This window comes from Abrus precatorius, unplaced genomic scaffold, assembly GCF_003935025.1.
Source record: "Abrus precatorius isolate BTA unplaced genomic scaffold, Abrus_2018 Scaffold5, whole genome shotgun sequence".
In the NCBI taxonomy this organism is placed as follows: domain Eukaryota; kingdom Viridiplantae; phylum Streptophyta; class Magnoliopsida; order Fabales; family Fabaceae; genus Abrus; species Abrus precatorius.
This window is the reverse complement of record NW_020874395.1, coordinates 1,262,427-1,278,709: the sequence shown is the minus strand read 5'-3', so window position 1 is coordinate 1,278,709 and position 16,283 is coordinate 1,262,427. Positions and strand designations below refer to the sequence as shown.

The following is a 16,283-nucleotide window of genomic DNA, read 5'->3' as shown; positions in this document are numbered from 1 at the left end:
ATTTTAACTCTCCCCAGCTGCTTCCTTTCTTTTCAATTCAAAATACACATGGTTTCTCTCCAGCTAAAGAGACCACGTAATTGATACTTGTACTCATCTAATATTATTTACTTAGCGTAGACTCTGTGATGTTGTATACTTAACAGCACCACCCCACCCCTTTAACAACAATGTCGTTTCTCGTAAAAATGCCACAGATTTAAATCATTTTCAATTGCTAATACACAATTCAGCTTTGAAGTACTTATGACAGATGTCTAAAAGCAAGGATGATGAAAGCTAAAACTTCATAACAGGAACGTAACAATGGATTTTACAAGTTACTAATCATGTCCAACAAGGAGGTGTTATTTAGTTCTCTCTACAAGAGACTATCTCCAACTACTTATTGGAAGTTATCTCTGGTGAAATCCTTAGCATGATAAACTCTCTTCCAAGAAACAAATTTAAAATTAAATATAACACAACAAGAAGGTTGTTTTGTGAGAGATGAAGATACCATAGAATAGATATTTGCAAATTTCCCATCAAATTTTATAAGGGGTGATCGAAATAATTTTGTCGAAAAAGGAATAAAGAAAATACCATACTTGTAAGGTGGAATCACAAACAACAAAAAGGCAATGCTCTTAAATATGAAATAACCATCCTACACTTTCATTGCTTTGTTATTTTGCTCTCTTTGCATAACCTTGGCATTCAAGCTTAATTAACAAAAAATATATTAACTGAAGTAGACCCACTGTGATTTAAGGAGGTTAAAAGTTAAAAAAGAAAAGAACTTAGCTTTGCAATTCTATGTTACACGCTTTAGAGGCTTTTTATATAAATAAGTTTTAAAAAATAAAAAATGTGAAATATGTACTCTTTTTAAAAAAATTTAAAACGTGTCTTCATTTATGATGTTGAAGCCAAATATACTTATCTAGAAATAAAATATAAATAATTTATAATAGTGGTATAACTGTCTTAATTTTAATATAACTGCATTTAAGTTTTTAAGTTTTAAACTTTTGAAAATCAAAACATTTTCTACATAATTTTATGCAATTTATATATTTATTAAACAATTTATTCTATCTTGAACATAAATTGTCTAAGTACTGTAACATTCATATTAATAACAAAAATTCTATAACAACTTTTAATACCTATTAATTTTTTAATGATAAAAAAATACATAAATTAAATATGAGATCATCATTTTTAATATTCTATTAGTATGTAATCAAGCAATAGAAAATAATTAGACTAAAATACAAAAAATAATAAAATAAAAATGCAAAAAAATAGAAAAAGTTAGAATTTAAAAACAAAATTGTCCAAATCTCCTCTAAAACTCATGTGTAAATATAAAAAAAAATTCATTTAGTTAAATAATTATATAAAATAGATATATAATTTACATAAATCAGACTTTTAAAAAAATTATACTTTTAATATTTTAAAATTAAATTTAATTCCAACGAATTCATGTTCAATAATTTAATAGGACGTATTTAATATATAACTTTTATTATTTTAAATTTAATATATGTAATTACTTTTTGGCATGAATAGGTTTTAAAAATTTTCTTTTAACTTCCTTAAATCACATTTGGTCTACTTGAGTAAATCTATTTTTTATTATTAAGCTCATGAATGGCAATGTTATTCAAAGAACTTAGCATCGCAATTTACACGCTTTAGATTATATGAGTGTAATTTAATAAATACTTGTATTACTTAAAATCTGGTACTGAATATAATTTTTTATTTTGCATACATATTTTTAAAATATTTCCTAAAATTACAAGATAAAGAAAAGATCGTGAAATTAGAAATTACAGTGATGTACTTGTTGTTCTTGAGTACTGTTGTCCCAGCAATTCGTACATTTCGAGCGATTCAACTTTTTAACTCTGGTCAAACTTGTCAGACAACGAGTCAATCTAGAGCTCATCTATGTCTACTCAACCTATGTGTTTTTCGTGTCATAATTTGCAGATGTAACGTCAACAAATAAAAAATGCATATGCATTTATAAAATTATAATTATATATATAATTATAAGTTTATTAAAAATTAAAAATTAAAAATTAAAATTGTTTATGAACTCCTTTTAACTTCTTTTCTTATGCATAAGATAAAAAAAAATACTATGTAAATATACTACTATGATTATTAAAAAGAAAACAATATTTAGGTAGTTTAAATTTAGTTTTAAATTAATCTTATAGTAGAAGAAATTCAATATATATATATACATGGGTAAATATAAAGTGACACTATTTTTTGTTTAATTTTGAATTTTCAGTTATATATATAATTTAATTCCTAAATTTATTAATTTAATCGTATTTTAATCCTTTTATTAGAACTAACTTGTGCCAAAAATGTTGGTATACACAATTTTATTCCTAAATATACTAATTTCATTTATATTTATTCTTATTTTATATAATTTTTAAAATAAAAATAGGAATAAACTAAAACATTTAAAATAAAAGTATATGAAATAAAATATTTTGAAATTAAAAAAAATAAAACATTACTTTTAAATTTTGAATTATATATGTGTTCTAAACTTCAAAACTTTCTATAATTATATAATCTTATTCACCTTTTTCACTCCTCTTCCCTCACTTATATAATTGTTCTTTAATTTAATAATTTCTTTCGCACATCTTTTTGCTGTGCCGGCGTATAATTTATAATATACAGTTGATGTATTTTTTAAAAATATAATATTTATATTAAAGTTTATATAATTATAAAACAACAGACCGACGAAAAATATTTCAAGAATTTTACTAAAAGCTATGGATTTAAAAAGAAATATTGAACTTTTAATAAAATATTGATTTAATCAATTTGACTATGAAAACATAAATACATTGATGAGGTAAAATAATACAATTTTTACATTATTATTTAATCATAAATTTTTGTATTTGTAAAAATTGTTAATTTTTATAATAATTAATAGAAAATATATTTAAGATAGAGAGAGTAAGGTATCTGCGGGAGAAATTACGCATCTATCACCCAATCCTATATTTTTAGACTTCAACTTAATTGTTAATAATGATGTATGAGATTATCTTTAAAACTTGACATAAGTAAGACAGAACTAATTTGGCTCGAATTAAAATATTTAATAAATAAGATAATGATATAAATAAATTTAATTGTACTGATAATAATATAGAAAAATTATGCCATCATTTATCATAAATTATCATATAAAAAACTTATTAATTTATAATAATTAATATAAAAGTTATACTATTATGCATTCTGCTTGGTTGATAATGCAAAAAAATTTATACCAACAATGCATTAAAATTAAACTCTGATTTTTTTTTACCAAAATTTCAAAGTTTAGGTGAATAATTTACTTAATTTCAACATAGGAATATTAAAAATGTCACCATCATGGGTTGAACTAAGTTAATGAATTGAGAAGAGGACGAGGGAAGAGAAGGTGAGTGAAATGCATGTATGTATTAGTCAACGATAAATAAAAAGAAATTAATTAATTAAATTACTTTGATATTGTAAATTTTTTTACACTGATTTATACTAAAAGTAATATATGTATATTTTGTTGGGTGATTCAAATATTATTAACCTAACTTGATATATGAGCTGAGTGGGGTTAAAGGACAAGTTAGTTCCTGAATACTCTTAAAAGTCAAATGTAAAATTTGATCACAGTCAGTATTTTAGACTTGTCATTCTTGAGAACCTTTTACTAAAAAAGTTATGCTTTTAATTATGCCAATAAAAACTCCAATATAAGAAAAAAATTGATTAGGTAAAGATGTAATTTAAAAAAAATTATGCATGCTTTATAAATAAATTCCAGTATTGATCAATATAAACAGTCTTAAAACTGTATAATTAAAAAATTATCATTAAAAAATTATCATCATTTATAGTCATATAACAAGATAAAATTCTCTAGCAAAGAGACAAATAGCCATATAATAATAATATTCTATATTCACTTTACAGTTTACAGCATTATAGATTACTGTAGAGGGTAGACCTGAGAACCATAGGTTTCATAAATGGATCTCTTTCTCTCTCACACACACACACACAACAATGTCAGAGATAAAGAGAGGGTGCACAAAATCCTTGAACCTCTTCTGCCTCTGTTTCAACGCCAGAATCATCATGTCCCTCTGTTGTGTTCTCTATCGCCATCATTGTGCCCACATCATCATCCTCTTCCCTTTAGGCCTCAACCACCCCACAAACCCATCATCATTACTACTCTTCAACCCACCAGATAAAGAACAAAATCTGAAGGGTATTACAAGATCTCAACCTCAATTTCATATACATGCGTTGTTCTTCTTCTTGTTGCTTGAACAAAAAAATCTAGCTTTAGCAACCCCTCAAGATACCATCTTCTCTTTCTTCAATGCCACCATTGTTCCTAGTTTCTGGCTGAAGAAGGGTAGTGTGATTGTCTCTTAAATTTTTTTCAAACTCTTTTATGGGGAATCAAGCGTCGTGGTCCGATTATTAATTAATTTGCTACATCAAGCAAGTTAATTTGACTAGTCTACTTTATTAGCTTTATAGCGTTCTTTTTGTAAGCTTTTTCTTTATGTGGGTTTCCTTCCTTTTCTCATGAATCTTTAGATATCTAGGGTTTATGTATGTTGTATCCGAAAAAGTGAAACTTTGCAAGCTTGTTATCTTATGTTTCTATGTGCGTGTTGTTATATTTAAGAGATTATTTGTGAAAACTTCTCAGCTTCTTTGTATGAATCTCTCTTCTTTTCTGTATGTCTTTGTGTTTAGATTAAATGATTCACATATGTTGATCCCATCAAGTTTTAAGCTTGTGCAATATTTTCTTATAATTTTCTGTTAGATCTATATAGGTTGTGGTCATGGTTACAGTTTTTCTCCTTTCATCTGGACTGATTTTATATATATATATATATATATATATGTCTTTTACTCGTAGGTATAATTTGCAAAATATAAAATCAGTCCAGATGAAAGGTATATATATGTTGTGGAGGTTCTGGAAAAGTAGAACCCATCTATCTGCACGCATTCGAAGCATTTTCACAATGAACTATTGGATTTCTGCGAGGAATACTATAAGGTACTCGAATCCTGCACTGTAGCAAGAGCATGCTTACAATTTTTTTTCTGTGTTTGATTGTGTTTTCTCCTCTCTTTGGTTTTCTTTATTCTTGATCAATATTTGTCAAATTTGAAAGGATTTAACACTGAAAGACCTGCGCGTGCAAGTTAAAATATTGGTTAGAAGGTATTAATATGAAGATCTTTGATATATATTTTGACTGATAACACAAACAAACCAGTTTACTTGATGACTTCTTGTTTGTTCTTCTTTGGATTATATCAAACACACAAAAATGATATCTTATGCGGGTTTGTAAATTATATAATATAATTTTCATTGTAGTTAATGTATCTGAATACTTATTTTTGAATGATCTATATATGTATATATGTACGAGTTTAGATACCCTTCTACTCTTTTAATTTCATTTTGTTGAAAAAACTTGTAATATTAAAAAAAATATGTATTGGATGCTTCATAATGAGATCTACTGCTTGAATGATCCCTCATGATTTCCTTTGGCTTTCAAGTTCGTTCAGATAATTAATTCTAATATGGAATGGGAAAGTGGTTGATCATCATGAATAGTTTTCTTAGTTATATTTGGAATTCCTTGAGAACTCAATACATAGTCTTAACCTTTTCGCATCCTGAGATTTTTACTTTCATGCATCTTACATCTCTCGATCTCTTCTTTTCATCACTTTACCTATTATATTTGATTTTTTTTTTTTTGGTTTCTCTTTTCCTACAAGTGATATTTGACTGTGAAATGATCCTTTAATTTCCTCTTTGTTAATATTTATATAACATTTTAACTAAATAAAATATAAAACAAAATATACTAAATGTATTTTCCTTATTATTATTATTATTACTTTTATTATTATCATTTACCCGCCACAAACACTGCATGATTCCTTGAGTATCCCACTCTCAGTCTACGAACGTTCACACTAAAGAGTCGAAAATAAACGCGTGCTAACGCGTGATTCCATAGACATTCTTTTGACTTATAGCTATAGCGTTTTTCCACGGTGCATGAAGATATATAATAACTTCTTTCACTAATCAAGAAGAGCAATTACTAGTAAATTCTCTATGCCTAAGGAGATCAGTTTATATGTGGCCAAAATTCAAGTCCAACAGTATACATATTGATGCTATTCTTTTATCTGAATTAAAATTTTACCATTTTATCTATCTTATGTAAAAGAAAACAGCTTTAAGCCACGTCTAATAATAATAATATGTAGTAGCTTTTTCAAACATAATAATCTCGTACAACTAATATTTTGAATTAACCAGATACACCAAGAACTACAAGACATATTAATTTTGTCAGTTTTGGAATAACAATCATAGCGCTGTTTACTAAAAAAAAGATCAGATCGCTGTTGATATTTTTCAATTGTTCATTCTAGTCAAAGCTTTGATTTATACGTGTCTCCCGTTTAGGTTACCATTTCAAAATTATTTATCGCACCTTTAAACGAAGTACACACATTTTAATAAAATTTATAGTTAAGGGGAAGTTGATGAAAATGGAACCTAAAATAAAATAGGATTCAACAGCACTAAAATGTCCAAGGTATGAAAAGAAAATAAAATTAGCCACGAATTTCCGAAAAACTGCAAGAAATTTTCTTGTTATAGCTGGACTCCATCGTTAATCTTGATCTTGATGGTTAATGATCTACTGCTTTTACACTAAATCTGTTCGAAATTTTGACAGAATATCTCATTGCTTTGTCTTAAACTAGTGTGTTTTGATTGGATTGGGATATCTAAATGTGTATTTATTTTTTTAAAAAAAAATTCAAATATATAAAGATGTATACTATCATTTATTTATTAATTTTCACAATATTAAAAATTATTAATTTTTATTATAAATTCATTAAAAAATCATATTTATGATAATATTTAATAAATTTTAAACCGACTTACAAAAGGTTTCACAGTTATTAAAATTAAAAAAAAGTGTTGCTAAGATAAGTTAAGGAGCATTGAATAATTGTGAAACCTTATATTTTATTATTACATTTCATAGCAATTTCCGGTAGCAGTCCTCCAGAAAAGAGATTTGAGAGATAAGACACTTCCTTCCTTCATTTCATTGATATTCCTCACATTTTATAGACTATATATTGATACTCTCACCATCATTGAAGAACTGTGTAACCTAACTCGGTAGCCTTCTCAGTGTGAAGAGAATCATGTGAGCTGCCAATGTCCAAAAGCACACGCAGTGGACTATCCAATATCTGACCAAAAGTTTTTGAATTGAAATGCCCAGCCAAGGCATTGATGCTTAATTGACACCTTATCATCATAAACAAGCAAAAAGAAACTAGTCTTGCAAACATGCAAACATTTCAGTACAGAAAGTTGTTGAAATGGAATAGCCCATGTTGGAGAAGAGTTAAAATCGCTCTAACAATTGTAATTATATAAAGTTGGATTAGAGAGTAGCTATTAACAGTTTTTCAAGTATTCTTATGCTAGAATAATTAATGTCTCAATCCAAATTCATCATCACTATGCTTGACACAACTTTATAGCCTTGTTACTCCTTCATCACATTAAACACTAGTCTTCATGCATCAATGAATATCATTCTTTTAACTGAGTTGAGTGAAAACTCATTTTTGTGTGTTATTTTTAAGTTAAAAGCTTTTAGGATGTATTTTAAAATTTTATTTTATAAAAATAGTTTGTATATAATTACTGTATAAAGTGATTTTAAAGAATAGTTATACACGAAACTATTTTGTAAGTAAATATTAAAGAATAATTATACACATAACTACTTTGTAAGTGAATATTAAAAAATAATTATATTACAATTACTTTCTAAAGTCACTTTAAAAAATAGTTATACATAAAATTATTTTTCAAATAAAAATTAAAAAGTAATTATATTTTTTCACTTTATAAGTGATATTTTAAAATATCTAAAAATGACGTAGTGTATAATCTTTATACAAAGAACTTCTGCATGGTGATGAAAGGAAAACATAGCAAAGCTTAGCCAATTTACAACTTCAACTAGTATATGGAAGAGGTTTATCAATTAAGTGCATGTTTTACAAAATTAATTAACTATTTTTATGAAAATTTCCCAAAATAAGTAATTGTTTTTAAAAATTAATTTTTCTAAAACACACACTTAATTAATGATTTTAAATTTAAAATAGATGACTATGTAAAATATTTTTTGAAAAAAGGTGTTACTATAAATAGGATTGTGTAGTGTTGACAAAACAAAAAATTGTCTAAGCATGAGATTAGTAAGGGTATATATTCTCAAATATATCTAATAGACTCTGGCAATTGGCATCGTGTTTTAAGAAATGAAATTAGAGAACAAAATTCTCCTATGAAAGGCTAAAACTATATGGTGGGCACAAAGGTATACGGGAAATTGGTATTAGCGCATTACAGTATTTATTGTGGTATATATTCATTGATTGATTCAAATACTTATTTTAATTAAGTAATGATAATATCATAGGTTGAAAATTAAAATTGAAGATATTCTAATATTACACTTTTTAAGTTTAATTATTTGAAATTAATTTTATACAATGCTAGAAGTTGCATTGTTAAAGTAAAGAAAAATAAATTTTATTATACTGTCATATACAGTTATTTTATATGACAAGTAAATATTGTGCTTTAAAAGAATATAAAGAAAGAGTAAAATTTGCATAAATAAAAATATTGTGAGGAATAAGTAATTATTCAAGAAAGAATATAACAATAATTAATGATTGTATGTAATATAATATTGTAATAACACGTATTAAGAAAAATTTAAACAAACTAGTTTAAATTCGTGTAAAAAAACTCAAATAAATTACTAAAAGATAGCTTATAATAAATAATATTTTAACAAATTTAGTTTTTAAAAGATATCTTAGAGTAACTTTATAGTTATAATGGTTAAGAAATAATTAAAAAAACATTTTAAATCAGAAACAGAGTATGCAATTTAACCTTGAACATATCAAATTATCAAAAAATTGGTTGTTTGATTAATGTAAAAGCACGTGTAGGGATTACATGCATTTTCGCTGTGTCTGTGATTGCAATCGACGAGGTGGTGTTTGGATAAGAAGATGAAGAGAGGTAGCCAATAGTTGAAAGAAAGATGGTTGGAACTTGTAACTACAAACTTCAACTTCAATACTCAACACTCAGCTAAAGGATAAAGGCTCAATCAAGAGCCATGTGGATATTTTAATCACCACTTCCTTCCCTCCAACCTTTATTATTCCTTAATAATAATTATATAAACAGTGTAATTTTTTTTATATTACACTTACAATATAATTCAGTATATATTATGTTATCATAAAGTAATATCAAACAATTCCTTTTGTAAGATTCAAATTTTTTGTTTAATTATATTTTTAAAAGCATATTTGATCCTGAAATGATAACTCCAAATTTATTCCTTTTTCTTTTGATTTTCGTACTGGTTAGAAAATCAGCGACCATAGACCACAACATAAACTTAACAAAAAATAAAAATAAAATTAAAATAAAAGCATATAAAACGCAGAGAAGAGATGTTATTTGTTTTGGACATTCTCACACAATCTGGGAACCACACACAAACCATTTGTTCCCTTTCATTGCTCAGCGAAATCTCCGGCAATGACCTCTCAAGCTTCCACCTTCGCCGTCGCCATTCCCTCCGTCGCCACCCCTTTCCGGCGCCGCCGCAATCTCCCCCTCGTTCGGGCTCAAGGTAAACTTCGTTCCTATTTTCTTCTTTCCTAATTGGTTCGGATGCGATTTCCAACGCCCCAATTGGGTGTTACTGTTCCCCAGTTGTTCTCTTTTGTGTATGTCTCTGTGTGTAGTTTTGTTACTGTGTCATCCAGAAGGTGTTTGTGGAAATGCTCTCTGACTGTGCCATGAAATTCGGAGTTTCTATTTTCTTTTTTAATCTTATGTTACTGCAATTAATCTTGTGACTCGTGAATTGTGTTTTGATGTCGAGCTTCGTGTTTGTCAAATTTGAAAACTTTTTGCCTTTTGACGGAACTTGGAACAGGAAAAATAAAATGTTGTCAGATGCACATGCATTGCATGTGTGTAGACTGTGGAAACGTTTACAATATTAATAAATTAGTTTCCTTCTTTTTCTTTTTTAAAGAAGTTTTGGAAATCATGACCCCCCATCTTTAATTTGTTTATTTATTTTATTTTTATTGGATTATCAGTTTTCTGTGGCCTAATTTTGCAATGGTTGTGTTTCCAATTTTGGTGATTTGTTAGCATTGCGTTTAAATAGAAATAATTTTCTTGTTCTTTCAGCGGAACCTTCAGATAAATCAGTTGAAATTATGAGGAAGTTCTCAGAGCAATACGCTCGTAAGTCAGGAACATATTTTTGTGTTGACAAGGGAGTCACTTCTGTTGTTATTAAGGTACATTCTTTCTATTTTGACACATAAATAACTTTTTTTATTAATATATGTTATAGATAGTTTCACTTCTAGTTTGAGTAGAGGGCATTGCCAAATAAAAATATCCGTTTCATACACTTTTAGTTGATGATATGAATCATGAGGCAGTAAGTCCTGCAATGTCAGGAAGTTATGCAGTTTTGTAGGAAGTGAAAGTCATGGGAAATTTGTTGTTGTTGACATTGTTGCATTTCAATGTAAATTAAGATTAACTATTTGAAATTTTTAAAGGGCTCGTCTCTCCTTGAATTTCCTTATATACTTTTATAAAATTGACTGTTGAATTCATTTTTGGTACTCTATATTGTGCTGGAATATTTTCCTGCCATTAGTTTTTCCCCCAAATTTCCTTGTATCTTTATTAAGCAATCCAATTCTTTATATTACTATGAAATTCTTTTAAAATAATTGCAGGTTTTTGTTTTTACTCTGCCAGCCACCTTCTCATTTTCGAAACTGGCTAACTTACTTTTGTCGGGGTTGTGGTTTTTAAATTTCTTTTGTTGATAAACCAGGACCCCATCATCTTGTTAGAGAAGCTGGAAATTGCTAATGAATACTAGTTTTTCTCGTCATGCTCTTATTATTAGGATTCAAGCCCAAAAAGTTCTCTAATGTGTCCAATTTCAAACATTTGGTAATTTAGAGGTTATGGATACTTAAAATTTCTTCTGATGAAAATGCTGGGAGGTGTCCATCTTATCTTGTTTGATTAGCCAAAGGTTGATCTTAGTTATTAGGTTTTTCTGATGTAGTATACTTCAGAAAGTCAACCTCACCATATTCTCTTAGATGCTCATGATTACCTGTTTTAAATCAAGATTTTCTAGGGTGTTTATATTTTTAGGTTTACAAGATGCCTTTGCTTTTTATCTTTTCTTAGTTACACACCTTAGCCCAAGTTTATAGTAGGAGGAAAAAACAACATGGGTGTTCCTCAATAGAGAGGGATGACTGAAAGGAGCAGACTGGCTGCATGTAGAGGCGAGAGGAAATGAGGGAATTGGTGGTGGACTGGTCTGCATGGTTGTGAAAAAACTGTTGAGTTTGTTAATTGACAGGCAAGCTGTCTTGAATTGATTGAAGAGGAGAATAGTTCTGGTATTATCACCAAAATCGGAGATAAATATGGGGTGGGCTGTGGAGTAAGAGGGAATTAGGCAGTTTCCAAGTGAATTGGGAGGAGGATAGGAGTTCTGTCCACATTTGGGACCCTTGTCTACCTTTCTGTGTGTTTTTTTTACCTTCTATATTACTGTAACGCAGAGGGATTCCTACGAATTTTGGAGTTTCTATAATGTAATACCAAGTTTATCACTTTGATTCAACATCAACTGTATTTTCAATTTTACATTATATTTTTACCTAACTTTTATAAACCTTAAAAAATTATTTTTTTAATAATATTTATTTGTCTATCTATACTGAAGTGTCAACTCAAGCGTTCAAGATATTTTTTTTTTTCAATTAGACACTTAATCAAAAGTATTCGACAGGTTTGTACAAGTGTTTAGGAAGTAACGGTGTTAGAAACATGTTCGACACCGCAACACTTCAGACAAAAGAAGTGTCTGTGCCTCTGTGGTTCATATACAACACATACTTTAATTCAGAAGATGACAGATGAAAATAAACACCCTTGTGTATGTATGTGCATAAAACTGACCATAAACACACTTGGAGGTGGTCATCTTGATTAATTAAGATTTCTTCCTTATATTATTTCTCTTTTGGAACAGGGGTTGGCTGACCATAAAGATACGTTGGGTGCACCACTGTGCCCTTGCCGGTAGATACTTGTTCTTTTTTTAACTTGTTGTCAAGCAGATTTTTTTGTCTTCATACTATAGTTCTGGCAATGTGGCTGCATAGTTTGATTGGTATTGATGTCTAACTTTTCAAGTCTAAGCCCAAAATCATTGAATTTTAGGCATTACGATGATAAAGCTGCTGAGGCTGCACAAGGATTTTGGAATTGCCCATGTGTTCCCATGAGAGAGAGGTAGGCATATCTGGTTTGATCTCAGGATATCATGTTGCAAGCTACTTCTATTGTAATGACCAAGCTTTATTTCAATACAAGCATATCTTTGTTTTAAATCAGTTTTCTTTAGGATTGCATTTGTGCTGTTTCATATATCATTATGGGCAGATGTTATACACTGGTTAATGGTTATAATGCAAGAAGTCTTTACCTTTAGAGAAGTTTACGTATTATACATAATATAAACCACTAGACCCTTGTGTTCTTGGAGTATGTTTAATGTCTTTTTCCAGTATGAAATTTTTGTTTAACCTTGTTTATGTGGTGATTTTTCTTTTTCTCTTATTTTAGAATTACGATTGTATATTTATGCATAAAATGACTTTATCACATTGAACATTATAGACGTACATCTTATTTAACTTCTTAATACCCATTTATTCAAGAAGTAGTTCATAATAAAATGGGCCAAAAACTGTTGTGGAGACATTGTTATCAGGTTTGAAATCTAACTGCCTTTCTTAGTGCATATTTTTGTCAGAGGCGGTGTAACTTTGACTGTTAATGAGTTATACTATACATTTTGTTTTTGTTTTACCAAGAAATGTGGATGAGAAAAAAACATTTTTTTAAACTTCAACTCCTCGTGATTTTGTTTGGTAGGAAGGAATGCCACTGCATGCTATTTCTCACTCCTGATAACGATTTTGCTGGCAAGGAACAGGTAATTTTTTAATTCAATTGCATGCTATGGTTTCGCTCCGTTTAACATGCATATTTTGATCACAATATAATACTACCTCATCTTGAATTAAATGCAACATTTTCTTGACTTGCAGGCCATCACCTTGGATGAAATTAAAGAAGCAACAGCCAATATGTAACACATAGGTTACTGTGTATCAAGTTGCTTGTTAGTTGTTCTAGGCTGTATCTTTGGGAATACAAGTAAAAGAAAGGTGTAACGATACGTAGGTAATATATTTGTATTTACCGAAAATAACATCTGATTTTTGTTATCGTGTTCCTATCCTATGCTGTATTACAAGTCTCACTCAACATCATTCCATTTTTTGGCCGCTGATGCCAAAAAATTCAGATGTGTTTTTAACTAGTTTCACCACTAAATGATCAAGAAAACCAAGTTTTACGTAAAGAAACTAAACCATAAAGAAAGATTGAGAACACCCAAGAGTTTGCATGGCAAGGAAATCTTAATCAGTATTTGTGTCTATAAACGGGTATTTTTTTACATGGGAACATTGATGTGAGCTACGACACATGTTCTAATAAAAAAAACAGATCCCAACATTCGAACATCGTACTTCATGAATGCAATGTAAATTTCAACATTCAAATTGCACATCAAATTAGTACCATCATTCATTGCCCCCAAACCACTGAAGAACATGGATACCCACCCATTAAGCAAATAGCAATCAATAGGCCTTAACAGACGGAGTACTAGGAGGAGAAGTAGAACGAGGTGCATTCTTAGCACAGTCTTGTCCTCTCCTTGAAGCCAAAGAGGCCAAGAACCGATTATTCCACCGCCCATTAGCAACAGCAGAAGAAGAGGAAGCTGAAGCTCCTCTGCTACAAGAATGATCACTAGGGAAACGGTGCTTGAGGCACACCTTCACATGGCAAGTTTTACAAGTACTGGTATTAGAAAACGATAAAACCTCCTTGCATCGCTTTACGGGGCAAAGGGGTTTCTTCTTCTTGTTGGGGTCACAGTTTCCAGAGTTGTGATGCCTCTCCAAGATTGCTTCCTCGTCTTGTCCCACGTGGCCGGTTGTCTCGATGGACATGGAACATGTTTCACAGACAATCACTTTTCTGCTGTTGTGGTCGGATTTTGGGCACGCGTGTGACTTGTAGGATCTGTGTTCCAAACAAAACACCTGCATTTGCAGCTATGTTAATGCATTATCGTTTATAAATTAACTTGATATCCTAAAATTTTTATTTAAAAATACATTTAAAATAAAGCAATTCATAATCTCATGTCGAAAGCAAATTTATATAAAAACTAATACAAAATTATCACAATTCTAATTTGTGGACTCCTTAACACTATCAGTACTCAATTAACACTTTTTATCTCTTTGTCCATCTTTCATTCCTTCTCACTTCACATTACTCGTCTATTTATCACTTTTCTTCTTCTTCTTCTTCTTCTTTTATCTCTCTAGTGTCTCAGTCTTGACAAGCGTTTAGAAAATATTTTCTAATCTATTAATCTGACAAAATATAATTCTACTTACTTATTTTGCATATCTAATCTATACCCTGTGTTTTGAAAGTAAAATGAAACTGGTCCAAACACAACCAAAATTGTTTTAGAAAATCATATTTGAGGTTTTGAAACATGAGTCAGAGGCTCTAAACGTCAAATCGAACATAAGGTTAATCTCCTATGCTATTCTAATTCTACACCTAAAATATTACGCCTCTCGTTACCGATTAATCATGAATTTCGATTAACATATGAATTAATATTCTTAAAAGAATCTTAGGTCCGTAATTAGTGAATATACAATGATTAAATTTTGATCACGCGCGAAATTTAAAGTGCAGAAGAATGAAATGCTTCAAATTAATCCTAGGAATATGAAAACACAGGAAAGATGTGGAACGACAGAGAATAAAAAGTACCTGCTTGCAACCGTCGCAGGTGAAAGGAAGGAAATCGAGTTGGTTACAATGGAGGTGCTGGCAGTGTTTACCCAAATCTGGAAAAGCTTCTGTTGCACCTGATGCCATGGATTGATTAGGATTCTGAGTTGTGTGAAAGAACGAAAGAAGATAAATATGAATTGAATAGGAAGAAGAGAAGAAAAGAATGCGTGTATTTATAGGTTTGGCAATGGCTTGGAGCCTAAGACAAAAGAAGATTCCAGACCCGTTCATGCGCCAATTCTGACTCCATTCTGGCCGGCTACGCGCAATCTTTTTTATTTATTACTTTTTTAATTTTTACGAAAATCTATTTTTATTAAAAAATCAATTTATTTTGATTTTTAACATTTATTATTTTTATCTCAATAAAAAAATTGAATACATGGGAGGAAGAGCTAGAGCTGTGTTAAAATACTAAAAAAAAAGGTTTTACCGTTGATAATTCTTTTATCTAACTCAAATAAGATTATCTTTAATAAAAAAAAATATGTAATGTAGAAAAATAATAATAACATTTTCATTAGTTATACAACTATTATTGATAAAAAAATTTAAATTAAAAAATAAGAGTAAAAATTAAAAAATATTTAGTTTTTTTTTGTTTGAATAATATTTTACTAATTTTTAGATATGTTGGTTATGATATTATCGTTATTAAATTTTGTATTCACACTTTGTTTTTTATTTTTTTATATTCAGGATTCTTGGAGATCAACCCTCTCAAGACTTCAGCATTTCAAACATGAATGTGTATGATATTCAGGGTTGGGCCATTATCTTTGTATCCTACAATAGACCCGAATTCAGTAATTCTAATTTGATTAAAGGGTTGGTTTGTTTAAATAATAATAAAAAAAAGTGAATCTATGGATTATGATTAGTTTGTTCTATACCTTTTTTTTTAATCTTCTCTGAAAAGAAATTTTGAAACTTGTTTTAGATTTCAACCTTTTATAGAAAACTTACATATATTTTTTCAAATATATTTTTAAAAAAATAAAAAAAATTGAGATAAATCTAACTAGCAAGTTAG

The 16,283-nt window shown here is 29.1% G+C and overlaps 2 protein-coding genes across 2 annotated transcripts; one reads left to right on the top strand and one right to left on the bottom strand.

The window, feature by feature from the left end:
• Positions 1 to 9,670: 9,670 nt before the first annotated feature.
• LOC113867151 (ferredoxin-thioredoxin reductase catalytic chain, chloroplastic) lies at positions 9,671 to 13,582 on the top strand. Its single transcript, XM_027502225.1, has 6 exons — positions 9,671 to 9,857; positions 10,430 to 10,542; positions 12,321 to 12,370; positions 12,512 to 12,583; positions 13,229 to 13,289; positions 13,405 to 13,582. Exons 1-6 carry the CDS (start codon positions 9,764 to 9,766, stop codon positions 13,447 to 13,449), a joined length of 435 nt encoding a protein of 144 aa, XP_027358026.1. The 5' UTR covers positions 9,671 to 9,763; the 3' UTR covers positions 13,450 to 13,582.
• Positions 12,915 to 15,481, bottom strand: LOC113867149 (zinc finger AN1 domain-containing stress-associated protein 12). The gene is made up of 2 exons (XM_027502224.1): positions 15,227 to 15,481; positions 12,915 to 14,472 (listed from the first exon to the last, which is right to left on the bottom strand). The coding sequence occupies exons 1-2, from the start codon at positions 15,479 to 15,481 to the stop codon at positions 14,005 to 14,007; spliced, it is 723 nt and encodes a 240-aa protein (XP_027358025.1). The 3' UTR covers positions 12,915 to 14,004.
• Positions 15,482 to 16,283: the final 802 nt, after the last annotated feature.